This window comes from Anabrus simplex, chromosome 3 (assembly GCF_040414725.1).
Source record: "Anabrus simplex isolate iqAnaSimp1 chromosome 3, ASM4041472v1, whole genome shotgun sequence".
NCBI classification, from domain to species: Eukaryota; Metazoa; Arthropoda; class Insecta; order Orthoptera; family Tettigoniidae; genus Anabrus; species Anabrus simplex.
Window position 1 is genome coordinate 222,859,397 of NC_090267.1, and position 20,597 is coordinate 222,879,993.

Here is a 20,597-nt window from a genome sequence, read left to right on the forward strand (position 1 = left end):
CTCTCTCATTTCTCCATACTATTTTTATCACTATGTCTTTTACTGTTGTAATTTGGCTAGGCTGATGATGGTCCACAGTGGACCGAAACTAGTACCTTTTAATGTCATTGTAATGTTTTTGTAAAAACATCAAATGATTTTTTAGTATTGACAAGGTGGAATATTAAAATTTTGTCTTTACTTTAAGCATAACTTTACTGTTCCTATTTTGCAAATTCACAGCACAAAACAGTTTAGAGCACCAACTCACACAAGACCGAATTCTTCTCGCCACAGTGCAATCGCATCATGTCAGAAGGGAGAGTGTATTTACTATGAGGTAGATTAGACAGACTAACATGTGGTAGAACTGACAATAATTAATTCCGTTCCATTTCATACCCATAGCAGTGTTGCCACTATTAAAGCTGGAATCCACATATATATACTGTGTGTGTATATACACAGTATATATCTTGAAGAAGAATGTGGCTCTAATTAATGAGCTGCGAACCTTCAGAAGTAGTGTCAACAAATATCTATGTTCAGTGAGTAGCGGTGAAAGTAGAACTCTGAGACTCTACCACTGATCCACCGAAGCAGCTCATATCTTGGATTATATTCACATACATCTTAGAAACTCCCTGTTCTCTAGTGCAGGTCCACATTTCTTTACAGAGAACTCTGTCATAAGGGGTATTTTCTTGTGGCTTTTGCTAAAGGCGTCTGTCAACTGACACAGGACGAACTGTGAATACACCATTCCCTGCCCAACTATGAACACAAACTGTTCATCACTTACAGTTTTTCCCAAGAGTTCCTTAGTCTAGCTCACAAGTTTTTTCTTTGTAACTTGTACAAGAGACAGTATCTACTTTACCTCCATAGAAAGGTACTAGCACACTCATTGTCCATTCATCCAGTATGCTCTCAGCACATACAATGTTACTGAACAAATCAATGAGGAATATCAACCTCACATGACCTAAGCTTTTCCACTCTCCAAATGGTCATGTTATCTTGACCAACAACCTTTCTATTCATTCTAGGAAGTATGTGTCTTATTTCCTCTTTGTTTACTTAATCTAAAGGTTTCAGATCTCTGGTATCATACATCTGTCCTCTCTGTCATTTTCAGGAATTATCTTTCCAATGGTTGAGTATTGCTTGTTCTTTCATCAGCATTATATCACCTTCATGCTTTATTGGTCATGCTTAGTACATACCATTTGATACTTTATCTCTTTGCATAATGGTCCTGAAAAATCTTCTATCCTCCATTATATTCCAGCTCAGGTTAGAGATTTGGATACATTTCACATTATTCCATACTTTATTGGTTTTTCTGTATGCCTACTTATTCTCATCATTCATTTCTTAATCTTTTTTTTTTTTTGCCCCTTTCTTTTGTCATTTTTTTACTTTTGGACCTCAGGTCACCAGCAAGCTCTTTCTTTATGAATAACTCTCCCTTCACTTACTCTTGTATCTTCCTTAAGTTGTCAGCTAATTTTTCCAATGTGCATTCCTTATTCTCTACACATTAGTCTACAACTTGTTGGGCTTTCACAAGGAAGACATTTTGACATTCATCCTCCAGCAACATTACCATCTTTTGTCCTTCCAAGTTTGGCATGTACCTTTAAAATCTTCATTTCTACATTGCAGGAAAGTAAACAGTACTGTGTTATTATTGCATTTTCTGAAAATACTTGGCATTACTTAATCCCATGATATGAACATTGGAACACAAGATTTTGAAGTTTAGTAAGTCAGAGTACGGATGCATCCTCTATTACCAACATAGTTGAGTTCAAGAAAATATCTTATAGTTTAATGGGAACAAAATTAGCCTTAGGTGGCCAGATAATCAATTTAATCAGTACCTACATCCTTTAAGAAGAAATAGAAAAGGAAGCTGAGACTAGGAGGATGTTAAGGGATGGTATTTGATTTAAATCATAGTGCATGTTGTACATGTAACCGTCACCAGCGTAATATACAATTTTGAAGTCAATGGTCAATGCCCATGTCGAAGACCAAAGTAACAATGGCTGGATTTGATTAAGTTGGATTTAAAATTTGTCAGTTTACACCCAGTTGATGAATTTGATACATCAAAATGGCAGTCTGCTATACGAAAAAATGGAACCTGCACTTGTGGGGAAAATGTTAAGAGGAGGAAGGAGAAGATGACATAATAGGAGGCCAAGCAGAAGAAGTCACAAAGGCCCATAAAATGAAGGTAAAACAATTTATCCATATATTCTTTCAGATTGAATGCTATAATAATACTAATCTACCAAATCTGTCCATAAATACTGTACCATATTAAAATAGCAATATATGGAGTACAAATTGGAAAAAAAGAAATACAATTTTTAGATAAGAAAGAACAGGTATTTAACTTAAGAATTTTAGGAGTACTACCCCAAATGTCTGCTTTTTCCTGAAACAACAAATGTTAATTTTCCTGGCCATGTATTGATGGAGTCACATACGATGATCGTGGGAAAATTGGCTACAGCAGTCTAAATGGATCTTTTTAAGACCATCAATATTAAGATGTCTCTGTTTGCACATTATTTCCTCAATTTGTAAACTAAGAATGGAGATCTGGATTCCTAGATGGCCAACCAGTAACAAAAATTAAGTCATGAACATTTGCTAGCAACCATTCTTGAGTGGTCTTGGCCTTGTGCACTGGATTAGAGTCTTGTTAAAAACTCCAATTTTGTCCCAAGATCAAAGTTTGGTTTAAGGGCTTTACAACAGAACTGTTGCGAACAGAAGGGAGGAAGCCTGAAAAGTGTAACTTCTGCTAACCAACAGCTTTGTCATAAATCAACATGTTCATAAGAAATAAACTGCTACTTTCCACATACAGCAAACTCCCCAATTATCTGGGTTAATGCAGACCCAAGACTCCATGGATAATCAAAATCACAGATAATCCAAAATGCATGTGTTCTTACTGGAAACTGCATTTATGTTATTTACAAAACAGGCTACATATCATATTTGAAAGCCCACTGTAGTCTATTACTTACGTGCAACTCTCCAGAATCCGACAACTAATTTATAAAATTACATTTAAAAACACACTGTATTTCATATGACTTGTTTTCAGTTCACTTTCAACAGTCCTCATTTTCTGGAGAGTCAAAACATCAGTACAGTCAAACAGATTTTGTCCTGCATTATCTGGTAACAGATCAATGTATTTCAGTGCCTCGATGGGCGTGATAAAGTGTTCCTCAATCGCCTCATCTTTACTCTTCTCCTCTACCAAACACACTTCATTCACTATATCCGCATCACGTAGCTGCTCAAATCCTGGTTCACAGGCATTGCTATTTAACCACTTGTGGATGTTTTCATCATCTATGGCTTCACAATCAGAAATTTGTTTCACTAGATCGGTTAGATGAGCAGCAGTATCACACTCTTTTTACTAAAACATTCAAAGCCACTTTCAATGGAGGGTGTTGCAATTTTCTTCCACGAGCAAGCTTTTATTGTTATCTTCATGTTGTCCCAAGCCATACAAATGTCGTGGATTATACCCAGCACATTCAGGGATTTCTGGAAACTAACGAAGTCTGAATCTTCTTGCACAACCTGTTGCATCAGATTTGACTTGTACTGTTGTTCCGCAGCCACTATCACACTTTGGTCAATTGGCTGTATGAGTTATGTAACATAATACCTCATAAAAATCATTCCATCATCTGAAACAAGCATATCTTCTACAGGATGACAAGGTGTGTTGTCCAATAAAAGAATAACTCCTATAGGTAAGCCTTTTCCCTCCAAATACATACACACAGCACAAACAAAAAACAAAAAACACAGAACAGAACCAATTTCTGAAGATAGTACTGATCATCCACGTTCCCTTATGAGGCATGTAACGAAGTGTTCGGTATAGGCTTCAATTTGTGTTCACCCACTGAATTTGCACCAAAAAGAACAGTTAGCCTTTCTTCAATAGGCTTAAGTCTGGTAGCATGCAATTCGGTTCCAGAGGCTCGAGTTCGTGTTGGCATGTCCTTCGGGTGCAGTCCAGTTTCGTCAACTTTATAAATCTGTTCCAGAGAAAATATGATGTTCTATGTAACTGTAGAATTCATAGCAAAAAGCATCAGCAAAGTCTTTGTTAACATTAAGTTTCTCGCTTCAAAAAGAAATTTTTTGAATCCAGTAGCGATGTTTAAATTGAGTCAGCCATCCCAATGAACCATTAAATTTTCCTTCAATCTTCATCTAGTTTTGCGCATGATGAAGTCTTCATGCACTTACACTGTGACTGTCCGGCTTGGCTGTCAGCTCTGGTTGTAAATTTTAACAGTTTTTCTTTTTCTTTAAGAGTCTTACTGTTTGCATACGTATCCACAAACCCAAGAAGGATTTACTGCAGATTTGCCCTTTTCTAACTTATCTATAACTTCTCATTTCTTTTCAACAGTTAAAACAGCACATTCGTGTTTATCCGTCATCTTCCTAGCAAATGTAAACTGTCCAGCAAATGTAACTCCAGCAGCAACAAGAAATGTGATACAAGTTAACACTTGTTGTCAGTGATCCATTTTAGAGGCTATTATTGAGATCTGTCGGTGGCTAGAAAAGTACGATCAACAATGCGTTCCTCCTGATGATGTTTAAGAGTATGCTTTCACTTCATATCAATGCAGAGCAAGAATTCTGAAGGGAACCGTCCCAAAAGAAAACTTGAATCTTTTTCTTTTACTATCCCATTAAAGGGTGTTGGGAATTATCTATATTTAGCTCCTAGGGAAATGGTTTGGCAAAGATATCGACAGTAAATCAGCTTTGGACATGTTATGAGGGTTAGAGTTGCAGCATTCACATCAAGATAAAATGAAAAACAACTGAAAATATTTCAGGGATGACTGACAGGAGGAATGGTGCATGCAGCATCTTCTGGTGGTAAAACATGAGTGACATGTACAATAGTGTATTGAAAACTAAAACATTCATTCTAATTATAACAGAATACAGTACTTTAGGCTCCCTCTTTTATTTTTTTAAATTGCTGCACTATGTACAGTACGGATAATACGCACCTGGATAATCAGGAGTTTGCTGTAGTTCAATCAGTATTGGGTAACAACCTAAGAAATATGCCTACCTGATGCTATCTTGACAGGAGATACTCCTCTTGGTCTGCTTTCTCCTGATGCATCAGCTGTGTTCTTGCTCTTCCGTTTAATGGGTGAAAGGGATGTAGCTGTGGGAAGTGATGGAAGGGAGGGCTTTGGGGTTGGAATGGAGGGGGTTGACTCCTCCAGTACATGAACGAAGATATTAAGAGTTCTCACTACATGGACCAAAAGTTGCTCAGCTGCTGAAGAAAGCTAAAGAACAAAGGACATAACTTATAGATAGGTAGAACTCTAAAAACAACAAATATGAGAAGCAAGGTACATTCTGAAGCTATTAATACAGTATACACAAGTTCAAAAACATATATTTATCCAAAAAAATTCTAATGTAAGTTAGATATTTAGTAACTTAACCTTCAGGTTATCTAATCAGTACCTTCCTTACTTGAACTCTTGATTAGATAGGCCTAAACAATGAAGGCATTAAAAATCTTCTACAAGTAAATTAATTACTACTACTAACCTTCTGATTGTACACTATGTCTCAGAAAATGAAGAGTTATAGCTATTATATACAGTAGGACAGTTGCATTTTAAAAGGTTGATTCCTACTGTACACTGGATCATTTGCATATCAGTGAGCCTAAATGCAATGCAAACAAAATGGCAAAATGGACATTAGAATAGGCTATACTCTGTGTTCACAATAACAGTATTTTGGTAAGTGCAACATGGTTACGTATGTTAGTTTTTTCGTGGGGGTGGGGGTTGTGCATCTTGGGAACTTTATGCCTAGGCCGATTAGTAATATTTATACCAAAGTTGTAACTCTGATTCAGGACAAACAATGCAAACATTTTAACACCTACAGCAAGTAAATACATGAATACGTGCTCAAGAATATAAATAAAGGAGTAAATTCTTATTTTCATTATTTATTTATAAGTTATAATCAGTTAAAAATTTACAAACACAATTTTTTTTCAATGTCCAAGCATACATGTACTGAAATTCAATTGAAAAGTTTAACACAACATACAGAGACACAGTTATTAACCCATAAATTCTCCTCTAGCCTTTCATTGTCCACTCCTGAACACAAGCCTTGATGTTCCATGTTGGGCAGTTTCAATCCAGTTTCCCTCTGCAACGTGCTGAATATCACCTTGCAACTTTGTTTGAGGTCAGCCAAATCTCCTTCATGAATCTTTTAACACCTTCAACACTGTACTACATTACTACATATTTGGTCCATTTGTTGTCACCTCTTGCAACATGACCAGCCGATTGCCACTGGTGTTGTGCCACTTCTTCCATCGTATGTCTGACTCTTGTTCTCCTCAGAATCTCCTAGTTCAGTATTCAGTCCCTAAAGATGACATTCAGCATCACCCACTCCATCCTTCTCTGGCAAATTTGAAGTCTATTCAAGCTTTGAGCATTAAAGTCACAGTTTCAAGCCCATAGATTGCAATTGGTAGGATGCACTTATTGTGTACCTTACTTTTGTGGTTTGATTCACGGAGGATTAACTGAATTTACTGAATGCCGCCCAGGTCATCCTGATTCTTCTGGTAATCTCTGTTGTCTGGTTGTCTCGCTCGTGTTTATACTGTAGCCCAGGTACAAATACTCATCAACATTCTCAAGGATGTGGCTGTTGATGGTAACCTGCATGTTGTTTGGGCTCATGATGTTAGTTTTCTCCAGGTTCATTTTCAGTCCCACAGCTTGGGAGGCTTACTTCATTTCCTACAGCACTGTTTCCAGTTCAGCGACATCACTGCTGATGAGAACAACATTATCAGCAAAGCATATGTGACTGAGAAATTGACCGTCGATGGCAACTCCCTTCCGATCCCAGGCTAAACCCTCTAATGCCCAGGTAAATAGTTCAGGTTCAATCCGAACTGTCCTGATGCAGTTTTCTTTAACTTTGATGGGTAAAGTAGCATGATCATAGATGTATTTTATCAAGTTGGAATATCTGATGTCAATGTGTGCATAGTCATTGCTTCAAATACAGCCCAGGCCTCAATCAAATCATAAGCTTTTTCATAGTCCACGAACAGTCTGTAGAGGGACACTGTACTCAGTATGTTTTTCAATTGGAGTATATTTCATTTGAAGATGGTCAATCGTACTGAAACCTTTCCTGAATCCTGCTTGTGCTCAATGGGCTGGTAGGTGTCTAATTCCTCAGCAAGTCAGGTTGTTACAATTTTGGTTAGTGTATTTTTTTCCCCCTTCCCTACTACTACTTGTTTAATGTCACACTAACACAATGAAGATTTTTCTCAATGGAAGGATTGAAAAGGGCTACAATTTGGAAGTTAGAGGCTATGGCCATAATTAAGGTACATTTTCCTGAAGTGAAAATGAGAAAGCACAGAAAATAATTTTTAGTGCTGCAAATGGTGGATTCGAACCCACTGTCTCTTGAATGCAAGCTCATAGCCGTGCAAATTTTGGTTAGCAATTTATAAAAGATGGAATGTAGACTGATGGGACTGTAGTTTTCCATACATACACAGTTGCCTTTCTTGAACAGTAGAATCACCTCTGCATTCTGCCATGAATCTGGAATCCTTCCTTAGTTGAGACACTTGTTGAGGAGAAGCAGAAGTGCTGTTTCAAGAGTTTCTCCTCTGTCCTCAGTATTTTACATGTTATCAGGTCCTCCCCCAGTGCCTTGCAGCTTTTCAACTGGGTTAATGTTGCTCTCAGTTTTGTCATATTAATGGGCTGCAATTCTTCAGATCTCACATTTGAAACTGCTTCCGGTTACCATCCTAGTTGTAGTTGGGGTGGGAATGACTAGCTGTAATGTTTTTGATCGCAGGTTTCAATGGTTTCTTCAATATTCCCCTTCCCTACAAGAACCTCTCCTCGATCATTTTTCAGCTTGTGGATTACTCTCTTCCCTTTCAAACAACTGCAATGTAGAACTTGCAAGTTCTTGTTGTTATAATCTATTAGTTTCTGTCTATACTGATAGTTTAGTATACACAATTATAAAGATGGAATCTTCCATCTAATCAATACTTTATTGATATATAGCTTCTAAAACATATCTATATCACATTAGTATACAGGATCGGTTTTGACCCCTATCCCCATTCAGGTCATCTTCAGCTGATCATAGAACCTAATGTTAACATCATGTACAATTCAAAGCATCACTGAATTCAATAATGAATATCACATAATACAAATAATAATATTGTAATGTTAAAATGTGTTTTGGTGTTTTTTCTCTTAGTCTAAAACGTTTGTCAATGTTCATACAACTTGCAATGAGCTTCTCTAAAACTCCACTTAATCTATTCCTAAATGCCACATGATTCGTTAAAATAATGATGTGTAATGTTTTTATGACTTAAAATTGTTCTATAGCATTCTTATAGCACACATTAAAAACATTTTGATCTGTGATGATAAAACATTTAATTAATTACGCAGGTACGTTGCAGTTTGCAGAATATTTTAGTATGTTCACTGGCATGGGCTGTTGATCTTGATGATTACACACGTTCAGTATCTGTTATTATGCTACTTAATTTACATTAAAACATCATAATATGTTATCTTATTTTGCGGTGTTAGTCTCATCGTCTGATTTAATAAGTGCAAGTGCTCCCCTCTTCACAGTTGTGTTCCATTGGGCATGTCAATTGATCTGTGTGAACAGAAAGAGGAAAGCGGAGTGTAAAAAATTTTTCACCTTGCCAGTTAAGAATGTCTATTGAAAGTGTTGAATGAGTATGTGTGTGTGTGTACTTACGTGCAGTTCTTAGCTTGTCCGTATGTATTGTTCGGGAGCACGTCGTGCACTGCTCTGTGTACGCCTCGGGCTGGTTCTTGCAGCAGAGGAGGGAAGGGGTGGAGGGACAAGAGGAGCAGCTTGTGGGGGAGGTGGAGTAGAGCGAGGCGTGTCTTCTGGATGTTCCTTGATGTATATGGGGTTTTGTTTATTAACTCTTTTTAGGTAAGTGTTTCTTAAAAAAGGGATAACTGTATTGAAAAGGATGTTTACTTTGTCTGTAATTTCATTCAGGTTGAAGTTTGGATTGGCGTACTGGTCCATATTGATGTAAAATTTTTCCAATATATTGAGCAATGGGCCCTGGAGATTCATACTTAAAATTTGCATATCATTTTCAATACTGGTAAATTTATGTTTATAGTCCTCAACATGTTGCCCTATGGATGAAAAATGCATTAATGGCATCATTGTAGTGGGTAAGAAAATTTCTTCCGGTATGTCCGACATAACTGGCTTCACAATTATCACATTTTATTAGATATACTCCTGAATGACTATATTTATTGTTTTCATTGACAGATTTAGTGTTGTGTAAAATGTTGGCATTGTTAGGTTAGGAATGTTAATTATGGGATGGATTTAGGTGTTATTGAAAGTGAAAAGTGCATAGTCTTTCTTGGATTCATTGTCTCTGGTGAATTTTGATTTAGGTTGGTGTTTTATTTTTTGGATGATTTTATTGATGATATCTTTGTTGTATCCATTTTGCTTTGCTATTTCGTGGATCAAGTTTAATTCTTTTTTTAACTCTTCCTGAGATAAGGGTATAATGTACGCTCTGTATATCATGCTATGGTAGGCTGCTTTTTTATGGGCGTTGGAATGAATGGAACCTATTTTTATTGTATTAGATGTTCATGTAGGTTTCCTGCATATTTTGTATGCTAAGTGATTTTCGTGCTTAGTAACAGATATGTCTAAGTAATTTAGAGTGCGACTATATTCTATTTCAAGGTAAATTTTATGTGTGGGTCTATTCATTATTGAATTCAGTGATGCTTTGAATTGTACATTATGTTAACATTAGGTTCTATGATCAACTGAAGATGATCTGAAAGTGGCTTTACGGCACACCGACACAGATAGCTCTTATGGCGAAGATGGCATAGGGAAGGCCTAGGCATGGGAAGGAAGCAGTCGTGGCCTTAATTAAGGTACAGCCCCAACATTTGCTTGGTGTGAAAATGGGAATGTAACACTACATTTCGTATTTATTTGTATTGAATAGGTTGAACTACCTTATTTATTATTTCAATTTCAAAATGGGAAACCTCAGAAAACCATCTTCAGGGCTACCGACAGTGGGATTCAAACCCACTATCTCCCGGATGCAAGCTCAAAGCTGTGCGACTCTAACTGCATGGCCAACTCGCCCGGTCTATATGGAATTCACGGATCACTCCACCTTGAACGGAAGGCCACTTACTCATTATTCAGATTTTGAATGTCCTCTCTGAACATCACAGTAAATTGCTGGTAGTATGCCTTAGCTGGATCAATATATCCACCACTTATATATCAAACACCTAATATCAACACTAATGCAAGGCTTATAAATATATCAAAACACATTGTAATATCTATGTAATGCTGCAAGAAGCTTTTAATGTGTTATTTTAATCTTCTTTCTTAACTGTGATTGTGTTTTCATTCTAATCCACTGTTTTACTTTAAGACTTTATTCCCAATGAGGAAAAGTTACCCCTGTTAACTCCAGATGTATACGTAAACAACTACAACTTAACTTTGACTCACATGTCCTCATAAGCATATTATATAAACAAGTCTAAGACATGCCAATTTCAGTGTATTACTGGTGATTGTATTGCACGTTCCATAATATTTTTTTCCATCTTGTGATTAAGGCTGAAGATGACTCAAATAACGGGGTCAAAACTAGTCCCAAGATTCAATATAGATAATTAGACTTTATTTAACTGGTATTGAATAGGTGGACCTTCCATTCCACCTCTCTTTGTTACCTATTTCTTGTCTCATAATGTTGAGATATATCTCACACATAGATGAATAAAAAAAACTTTATCTCAGCAGTAACCATTGCCCACTGAGACACATCTCATTAGTGGATTCTCTCAGAGAAACTTCTCCAAATTTAGATAATGTTATTTTGTTTTATGTCCCACTAACTACTTTTACGTGCCAGTAAATCTACCTACATGAGGTTGACATATATGAGTAGAGGCGGGAATTTGCCTATTTGCCTATTATACTCCTGTGTTCAGAAACGTAGGCTTTTGAGATATAAATCCATTTTACGGTCTTTTTAGCTATACTTCGTTGGTTTTATTGTGCCTATAAATGCCTATTTCAGGGGTTTGTGACTATTTGGAGTATAATTGCCTATTTGATGCCTTTTGACTGTATTTTAAAAAAGCTGATTTTCTTCCAGTCCATTATATTGTAGCTAGTGTGCTCAACAAAATTCTCTTTTCTCAATATCTGTTTACCCCACGAACAAAAATGGGAATTCTCAGAAGTCACCAGAAATAGTTCTAGGAAAATTTCCATCAGGAAAAGCAAGGAAAAATTTATTTGACCTCGAAGCCTTCAACTCCTCCAACCTCCTAATACATATGTGAGAACCAGTCAACGTCAAACTATGTTTCACAACCCATATGCCCTGTACCTTCCTTTCGATGCGAACTGTTGTACGCGTACGCTTTACGTTCAGAACGTGTTGTGATTTATTGTGAAGAAGAAGAAGAAGAAGGTGTGTTTGCGGCAATGGCCAAAGAAAAATTGTCGAAGTCTTACTAGCTGAAGCAGTGGATCACAGGGGATCTCAATTTCTCTATGAATGGAAGGGTAGTCTATCAACCTTGCTGTAAGGACGTAAGTTCGTTTGTTCTTTTTATCCTTTTTGTGATTGAGAACTATGATCGCATTTCAATGTAGCATATATAGGCCTATTAATTTATGCATTGTCCGACTCGTTGGCTGAATAGTCAGCGTACTGGCTTTCAGTTCAGAGGGTCCCGGGTTCGATTCCCGGCCGGGTCGGGATTTTAACCTTCATTGGTTAATTCCAATGGCCAGGGGGCTGGGTGTTTGTGCTGTCCCCAACATCCCTGCAACTCTCACACCACACATAACACTGTCCTCCACCACAATAACACGCAGTTACCTACACATGGCAGATGCCGCCCACCCTCATCAGAGGGTCTGCCTTACAAGGGCTGCACTCAGCTAGAAATAGCCACACGAAATTATTATTATTTATGCATTGTGGCAAGTCGTTTTGTTGCAATGCTCTTAGTCATAAACTTTCAATAATTTATATTGCTAAAATGTAAATAATCATTAAATTACTGAACAAAGGCGTTAGAACGCCAGTGGTCTCTTGTCACATAATGGATGAAAATTAAATCGGTATTTTGAACTGTGATTCATTTCCTGTGAAAATAGAGATTTACAACTGAAATGCAATTTTTAAAACTCCCATTAAAAAATCATGAGTTCCATTACACTTCCTCTAAGCCTTCGCGAAACACAGGTTCCAGATCCAATGTAGCCCGGCTAGGACGATGCCGCAGCATGTTTTACAAGGTTGCCAAGACTATCTGTACAAGACCAGGACAGCAAAAAGACCGCTGGTCTGGATTGGTGAGGTTCGGTTAGTACCCGTTGTCCTTGGGGGGCGGGGGAAGGAGTCTTGGGGGAGGGGGGGGCGTAAGCTCCCAGGTTAACAAGCCTCTAGCATCCCCTCTAGAGTCTTGCTAAATTATGACAAGAATAAGGTTTTCTTATGGCGACGATGGGATGGATAGGAAAGGGCAAGGAGTGGGAAGGAAGGAGCTGTGGCCTTAATTAAGGTACAGCCCCAGCATTTATCTGGTGTGAAAATGGGAAACCACGGAAAACCATCTTCAGGGCTGTCGACAGTGGGATTTGAACCCACTATTTCCCAGATGCAAGCTCACAGCTGTGCACCCCTAACTGCACAGACAACTCGCATGGTAAAATAAGGTTATGGGCGCATGTCACGACAATTTCAAATTACGTGGTTTTTAATTTTCAATGAGTGTGGTGGCCTTGTGGGCACACATTATGCAGGATCTATTGCAGGCAACAAAAATTAGTCTTCATGACAGCTGACCCGGCTGACCAAAGCCGGCGAATAGAAACAAATAAATTAGATTTATAGTGCATCCGTTTCCATTCTTCTATATAAGTAAGAATATTCCTAGGACCAGCTTGGTGGGTCCTTGACAAGCATAAAGAATGGATCTCTCCTCTACGCTACTCCGGAATCGTTTCACGTCTATTTTATTATATTTTTCACCCAGTGAACTCGACACTATACTGCCTATTATAATTATAATAGAGCGAAAGAGCTCCTGGAAATCATGACTGAGGAAGGTTTCAACCTTGTTAACAACTTCGAAGATAGAACGTACTTTAAATATACAGGGAGTAGTACTATAGACTTAATCTTTTACAAAGGTCAAAACATTAACCTAACAAACTACTCCGTATGTTTCACTACAGAAGAGGCGATGATAACGAAACACTGCCCTGTCTCGATGCAATTTAATGTCTTAAGAATAGAGAAGAGAGAGAATTATGCAGATGCCAAACCCTCAAGAGAGATGAATAAAAATGTACTCAAACAACAAACCAAAGAACGGAAGGAACTTGAAAAGAACATAAAGAACATAGATGCAGCCGCATTATCGCTGGAGAAGACAATCAAATCAGCACTTGTGTATAAGCGGAAAAGAAGATCACTAATATGGTGCGATAAAGATTGCTATAAGAAGAGAAAGAGCACTATTAAGGCCATGCATGCAGCAAAGAACAACAAGAGCACTGAGACAATAAGGCAATATATCGTCATCAGGAAGGAATACAAAAAACTGCTATCGGTAAAATGCAATGAACATATGGAAAAGGAGGGGATAAAAGTCGTGAAAGATGACCTCAAGGACCCGTTTGTAGCATTAAAGCCTAGGAAAGTGCAAAACAGTGGAATGATAGAAATGGATACGTGGGAAGATCACTTAAGGAATATACTGAGGCTGCGATAACAGGATCATACCAAGACGTTACTGACCCATTCACAAAGGAAGAGGTGTATGAAGCTTTTGTCACTAAAAAATAAGAAGGCCATAGGACCCGATGGCAACATACATCAAACACATAAAAGACTCATCAGAGACAATATTACCGGTAATTTGAAACCTAATGAACCTCTGTCTATAAGTATGCAACACTCCCACATCTTGGAGAACCTCAACTATGAAAATGTTATACAAGGGAAAAGGCGACCAGTCAGACCCTAACTCATATAGAGGAATAGCTATAGAAAAATGCATGCTGAAAATAATGATAAAGCTTCTCACAAAAAGAGTCGCAGACGCAGTAGAACACAAACTCCCAGAGGAACAGTTTGGATTCCGTAAAGGAAGGAGCACCCTCCATGCCATTAACAACCTCATCAATTACACTGAAGAAGCCCTCAGACATCCAAGAGGCAAATTCCATGCAGTATTTGTTGATTACGCAGAAGCTTTCGACATGTTAAGCAGACCACTAATAATCGCAAAGCTGGAAGTCATAATGGGGAAAGACAAGCTCATGACTCTGATAAACAACATACTAATGACAAATTACATACAAAATGATGATCGAGTAGCAACTTCGAAACTGATCATGCAGACCAACGGATTACTCCAAGGAGACCCACTAAGCCCCTTGTTATTTAACATTGTGACGTATGATGTGGTAAAGGTTACTCAGCAAGGAATAGAGGATTTGAAAATATATTTATATGCAGACGACTTGGTCATTGGATCAAGTTCGCTACATGATGTGCAAAAAGCTGTAGACAATCTAGACAGGTGGGCAAAAGATAACAAGATGAAAATTAACACAGAGAAAACAGTGAAAATGACATTTCGGAAGAGTGGACAAGAGGCCGCAACTGACAGGATATACCTAGGATCTACAGTCCTTTAGACTGTCAATACATTTAAGAATCTAGGACTGACCATGCAAACAACAGCAACAACCTATCGAATTCACATAAAGTCTAGAGCAACGGCAGCCACCAAGCAATATATGATATTAAAACAATTACCAAGCTTTCACTAGAAAGTGCTAAGAAACTATTCGATGCGAAAATTGCGCCAACTGCCACATATGGACTGGATATTATATGGGATAAACTGGGTCTGGCTGAGCTGAAGACAATTGAAGCAGTCAAGTCGCACTTCCTGAAAGCTACACTGGGAATATCAAAATACACAAAATCAAGGCTTGCATATGAGCTTGCAAAGGAGACCTTCTTCATCGAGGACCACCGAATGAAGCAAGGGCTTCCATCCACAGACGCTTGGGAAAAATTACTGCAGGACAGAGTGAAGAAGAGGGAAGAAATCTGGCTCGATTTTTACTCAACGGAGGCGATGATGAATAGAACATGGACAAAGACTAATCAAGACATGCGACATTTCGTTAACTCGATGGCGGTCCATGGATATCACCATAAACTGTGCAACACTGAGTACTTCCATAACCCTGGCGAAACCTGTGTTTGCAAGCTGTGCAGTGAGCATTGCAGTCGATATCATGTAATCACATGCAAAAACCGGGGATTATCCGTTGTGAACTTCTGTAATAGTGAGAGGTGACAGTACATATGACAAACTTTGTTTATACCATGCACAATTTGTGTGCTGTATCTTTATTAAGTATGATGATTAATAAAGAGTTTATTATTATAATTGAAAATCGCCCGGCTGAGTGGCTCAGATGGTTGAGGCGCTGGCCTTCTGTCCCCAATGTGGCAGCTTTGATCCTGGCTCAGTCCGGTGGTATTTGAAGGTGCTGAAATACGTCAGCCCCATGTCAGTAGATTTACTGGCATTTAAAAGAACTCATCCGGGACTAAATTCTGGCACCGTGGGTCTCCGAAAACCATAAAAGAAGTTAGTGGGACGTAAAGCAAATAACATTATTTATTATTAACTGAAAATCCTTGGGGAGATATTTCCATGTAAATTACTAATTCCCTTGACCCTACTTTAAAGTTTTGCACTTCTAGAAACATCATCTCTAATAGTCTTTTTTTAATGAAACTAATGCATAATTTTATATACTAAGCATTATTGCCAATTAGCCCAACTGTAGAAATTTGATATAGGGAAAATATAATTTATGTCAATTTTATTATTTTTTAGATCAAATGTGAGAAAAATACCACACAGATCAACTTAGAAATACTGTGATGCATCTGATATGAGTACTGAAATCTGTATCAATGCAGCCTTTCTACCAGTCCACTTTGGGCAGCGACCAATAACCATTTTCTTATGACCTATGCACTGCATTGTTGTGAGCTAATACGCCCCTGCATAAAACGGAGCATCTTCAAATTTCAACAAGCTGCCAGGAGCAATCACCAAGTTGGAGAAGAGAGGCAAGACCCTGGTGGAGTCATTTAGGATTGCAGAAGAAGTCAGGGGATGTTCTGACCGATCCTCTGGGAAGGCAGCCGCTGTCTGCGGAATAAAACCACATGAAGTGACTTCAATGAAGTTTTATCCAATCACTTCATGTGATGTTGAGAGATCTTTGTCTAAGTACAAAAACATTATGCATGAGAGGAGAACAAGACTGTTACCGGAAAACCTTGAAATGTTGCTTGTAAATTCCTTTTGTAGTAATTGAGTGTGTTACTAAATTATAAGTAATTTTTTCATGCCTATTTTGTTGCCTATTTTACATGTTAGTTCCTATTTAAATGCCTATTTTGGCTAATTTAAAAGCCTATATGCCTGCCTATTTTAACTGTTTTTAGTGCCTATAATTCACGTCTCTATATATGAGCACCTCAAATACCACTGGACTTAGCAAGGATTGGACCTTCCAAGTTGGGGCCAGAAGGTCAGCACCTCAACCATCTGGGTCACTCAGCCCAACTCCAAATTTATATGAATACACTGGAGCTTCGTCTCACTGAATGGAGATGAATCTCAAAATTTTTTGATACTGCCCAACAGGCGACTCAAAGTGATAGAGATCATGCTAAAAATGTGATGGCAGAGTTTATGATGGTTTGTCAACAAAGAAAAAATTATTTAAGCAAAATGAGATTCTCTTGAACATAATTACAAAGATCTCTATGGGTTTTGTAAAGAAAATGTAGATTATCACAACATTCTATAGCCTATACATGAGACAAGAGGTGGAGCTCTTAATTTATTTATTTAGCATATGGCATTATAGATGAAATAAAATGAAATAAAAATGTTGAAAGGACGGGTAATAAAGATAAACTACGGTGGATTGCTCAATCCACTGAAGTACAGATGGAGCAGCCAAAAAGTCATGTATATCTCCATAGTACAAATGATGAAAGCACTCAGTCACTATGTGCCATTGACTGCACTTTGCCCATTTGTGAAGGAGGTAGTCGCATCTTTCTCAGTTTGTCCTTTCTCCTCATGTCCAGGAAGTTGTTAAGAGCAGGAGTTGTTTCCTCTTTCCATTCTTGGATACACTTTCTTGTAATGTGGAAATTCTCTTGTTCCAATTGTTGGGCTGTTATTATAGGGGGTCTTTGTCATTCGCGTCTTCTGTTTCCAGTGGCAGTATGGATATTCCTGTGTGTTGTCAAGTTGGCTAGTGTGTGTGTGTATGCTTTGAAACACTGAGCTGGTGCAATAAGCTGTCTCGATGCCTCGACACAACAAAACACTGTTTCAAAGCAGTGAGATTGCTTCATGTGTCGTGTCGCGTGAATAGAAACTTCACTCGTTCCGTACATCAGCTACATTGAAGCTTTGAAACAATAACAGTGCATTATTTATCCTCTCAACTCAGTAGAAACACTCCACATGACATTGCCCTGAAGAATAGCTGACACTCCTTAAGAGACACTTCATATTCTGAACTGTGAGTCATGTTACTAAAAGAACAATGTACTTCGTAATGTAAGGCCTTTGTTTTACACAGAGATAAAACATTGTTGTTCTCAAAGCATGGTCATACTATAACAGAAAGACACCCCTGTTTGTCAAATGCAAAAGTTTCAAAAATCATGTTTTTAAACTTCAATTCTAAGTAGAATTTTAACAGGATTAGGTCAAGTTTGTTATTGTACATGTAATACCGATCTTGAACTCTTCTTAGATTTAATTACTCATTTTATAATAATTCAAATAAGTTCAATTACTTTCTTAACTATCTTACTATGCTTTCGTAACCAGTTTAGGTTGCTTGATAATGTAGGTAAAATTCCAACTTCAGATTCTTCTTAATTTCATTACTCATTTTATAATTATTCACGTTAGTTCATTTACATAGACTACTATTTAGTATGATTTTGTAATTGAAGTAGGTTAAGTTCGTTATAGTACATAGAATACGTATTTTGTACTCTTCTTACATTTCTTTTTTTTTTTTTTTTGCTAGGGGCTTTACGTCGCGCCGACACAGATAGGTCTTATGGCGACGATGAGATAGGAAAGGCCTAGGAGTTGGAAGGAAGCGGCCGTGGCCTTAATTAAGGTACAGCCCCAGCATTTGCCTGGTGTGAAAATGGGAAACCACGGAAAACCATTTTCAGGGCTACCGATAGTGGGATTCGAACCTACTATCTCCCGGATGCAAGCTCACAGCCGCGCGCCTCTACGTGCACGGCCAACTCACCCGGTTCCTTACATTTCATTAATAATTTTTTAATTATTCAAATTAGTTACTGTTTTAGTGTGCTTTTAACTGTAAAACTGATTCCTTTTCAATATCACTGTAAGCGCGTAGTGAAGAAGCAAACACAGTTTATTACTATATACTGGTACTTATTATATTGTACATCATCTATTTATTATACTGTATTTTGTACGTTTGCACATTAAATATTTCATCAACCTCATATTTTATCATTATCAGAGCGCTGAACATTTTATTCAGTAAATTGAACTTAGCTATGAAGCGTGATTCAAGTCTCACCATGCCATTGCAAAACACTGCTTCTTTTGCAGTCTGAGATGGAAGTGCACCATGTGTTAACACTCTGCTTCACCACGTTATTTTGAAACACTGTCAAGGTACTGTGTACAGAACACTGCTTCTCTTGTAGTCTGAGACAGAAGTGCACCATGAGTCAACACAATGCTTCGAAGCAATTCACTGTGCCGCATCGAATGTTTCAAAAGAGTTAGCAATGCCACTTCGTCCATCTCTAGTGTGTTGGAAGATTGGAGTTAATGTTTATATTCCTGTAATCAAGAGCGAAAGTATCTGTCAATGAAGATTCACAGAGGCTCTGTGGCTGAGCACAGGGATCCAGTGTGTGGGTATGATCTAATGCTTTCTGAGATTAACCTCATAGTACTGTTCAACTTGAGATCTACTTATCCTACATATGAACAGTTGGGTGTCAGCAGAGGCTCCCCATGTAGTGCCACAAAGTTTGTGAATGATTAAGTTCCTGGTTTTTAGTTTGCAAGTTAAATGTTTCAGATGCTGTTTCACATTCTGTCCAGGTTTATTCCCAGGTACATTGGGGTCTGATTATTATAAAGAAGGTTGCCATTAAAATGTACTTTTAAGTTCTTGTTTGCAAGTCAGTTGTTCAAATGTAAGCATGTTGTCTGTGTTTTGGATAAGTTAGGTTTCAGTCACCACTTGCAGAAACAATCACCTAGATGGGAGAGGTCTTTTGATAGGTACTCTTCAGTTTGTTCCATCAACCTGTATCTGATTGCCAAAGCAAGGTCATCAGCATACTTAAACTTCTGTACTTCTGTTTCAGGCAAGCCTGATGTACACAAGTCGAATAAAATGGGAGCAAGAACTGAAGCTTGTGGAAGTCCATTATCCAGTTTTTTTGGTCTGCTGATGTCATCACCAAGCACAACTTGGAATATCCTGTTACTTTGCATGTTATTCACAAGACTGATAACTGACAATTATTCTGCACTGAATTGTATGAAGAAATCTATAGATTAGTTCTTGTCTCCATACAGTGTCATATGCAGGTATAAGGCCTGTACATAATGCAGAGGTTTTTAAGTCTTTTTGGAAACCCACTTCAATGTAGGTACTCAGGACAAGAACTTGGTCAGCGTAGCTATGCTTAGGTATGAAGCCAGCTTTTTCCACAGGGATTTGTTCAAGAATTTTAGGTCCAATTCTGTTTTACACAAGTCTTTCCAGGAGTTTATAACATACACTTAACAGTACAATTGGGCTATAGCTTTCTGGCCTGTTACTGGGCTTCCTAGATTAGGATGGCAATAATCTTGGCTCATTTTAAATTCAGATGGAGGTTTAGTTGTGACGAGGATATCTGTGAAAAACTGTGCCAACCAACTTCTAGTGTTCTTCCCACAATGGAGTAAAAACTCTGGATGTATACCGTCGAATCTAGGAGCTTCACCTACCTTGAGGTCTTTTACGGCAATATCAATGTCTTCAGTGGTAAATGATGAAGCAAATGAAGCAGCAATTGGAGCTGTTGTCTTTAACTGCTTTGGATTGCCCTTGATCGTACGTGTATGATGTTTATAACCTGAAATCATTGAAACTCACACAATGTGAGAGGCAACTTGATTAGCAGTAACTGCAGCTTGAAACTGTACTACAGGAGCACTCGATACACGTTTGCTTTAGAACACTCCTTGCTTTTCGACTGGAGT

The 20,597-nt window shown here is 38.0% G+C and overlaps 1 protein-coding gene across 1 annotated transcript in view; it reads right to left on the minus strand.

Moving 5' to 3' along the window:
• The window catches only part of htt (huntingtin), a 900,697-nt gene that overhangs the window by 467,961 nt on the left and 412,139 nt on the right, over window positions 1-20,597 (minus strand). Inside the window, exon 18 of the mRNA XM_067142878.2 lies at window positions 5,132-5,357. Coding sequence (XP_066998979.2) covers window positions 5,132-5,357 — 226 coding nt within the window. The remainder of the gene's footprint in view (window positions 1-5,131; window positions 5,358-20,597) is intronic.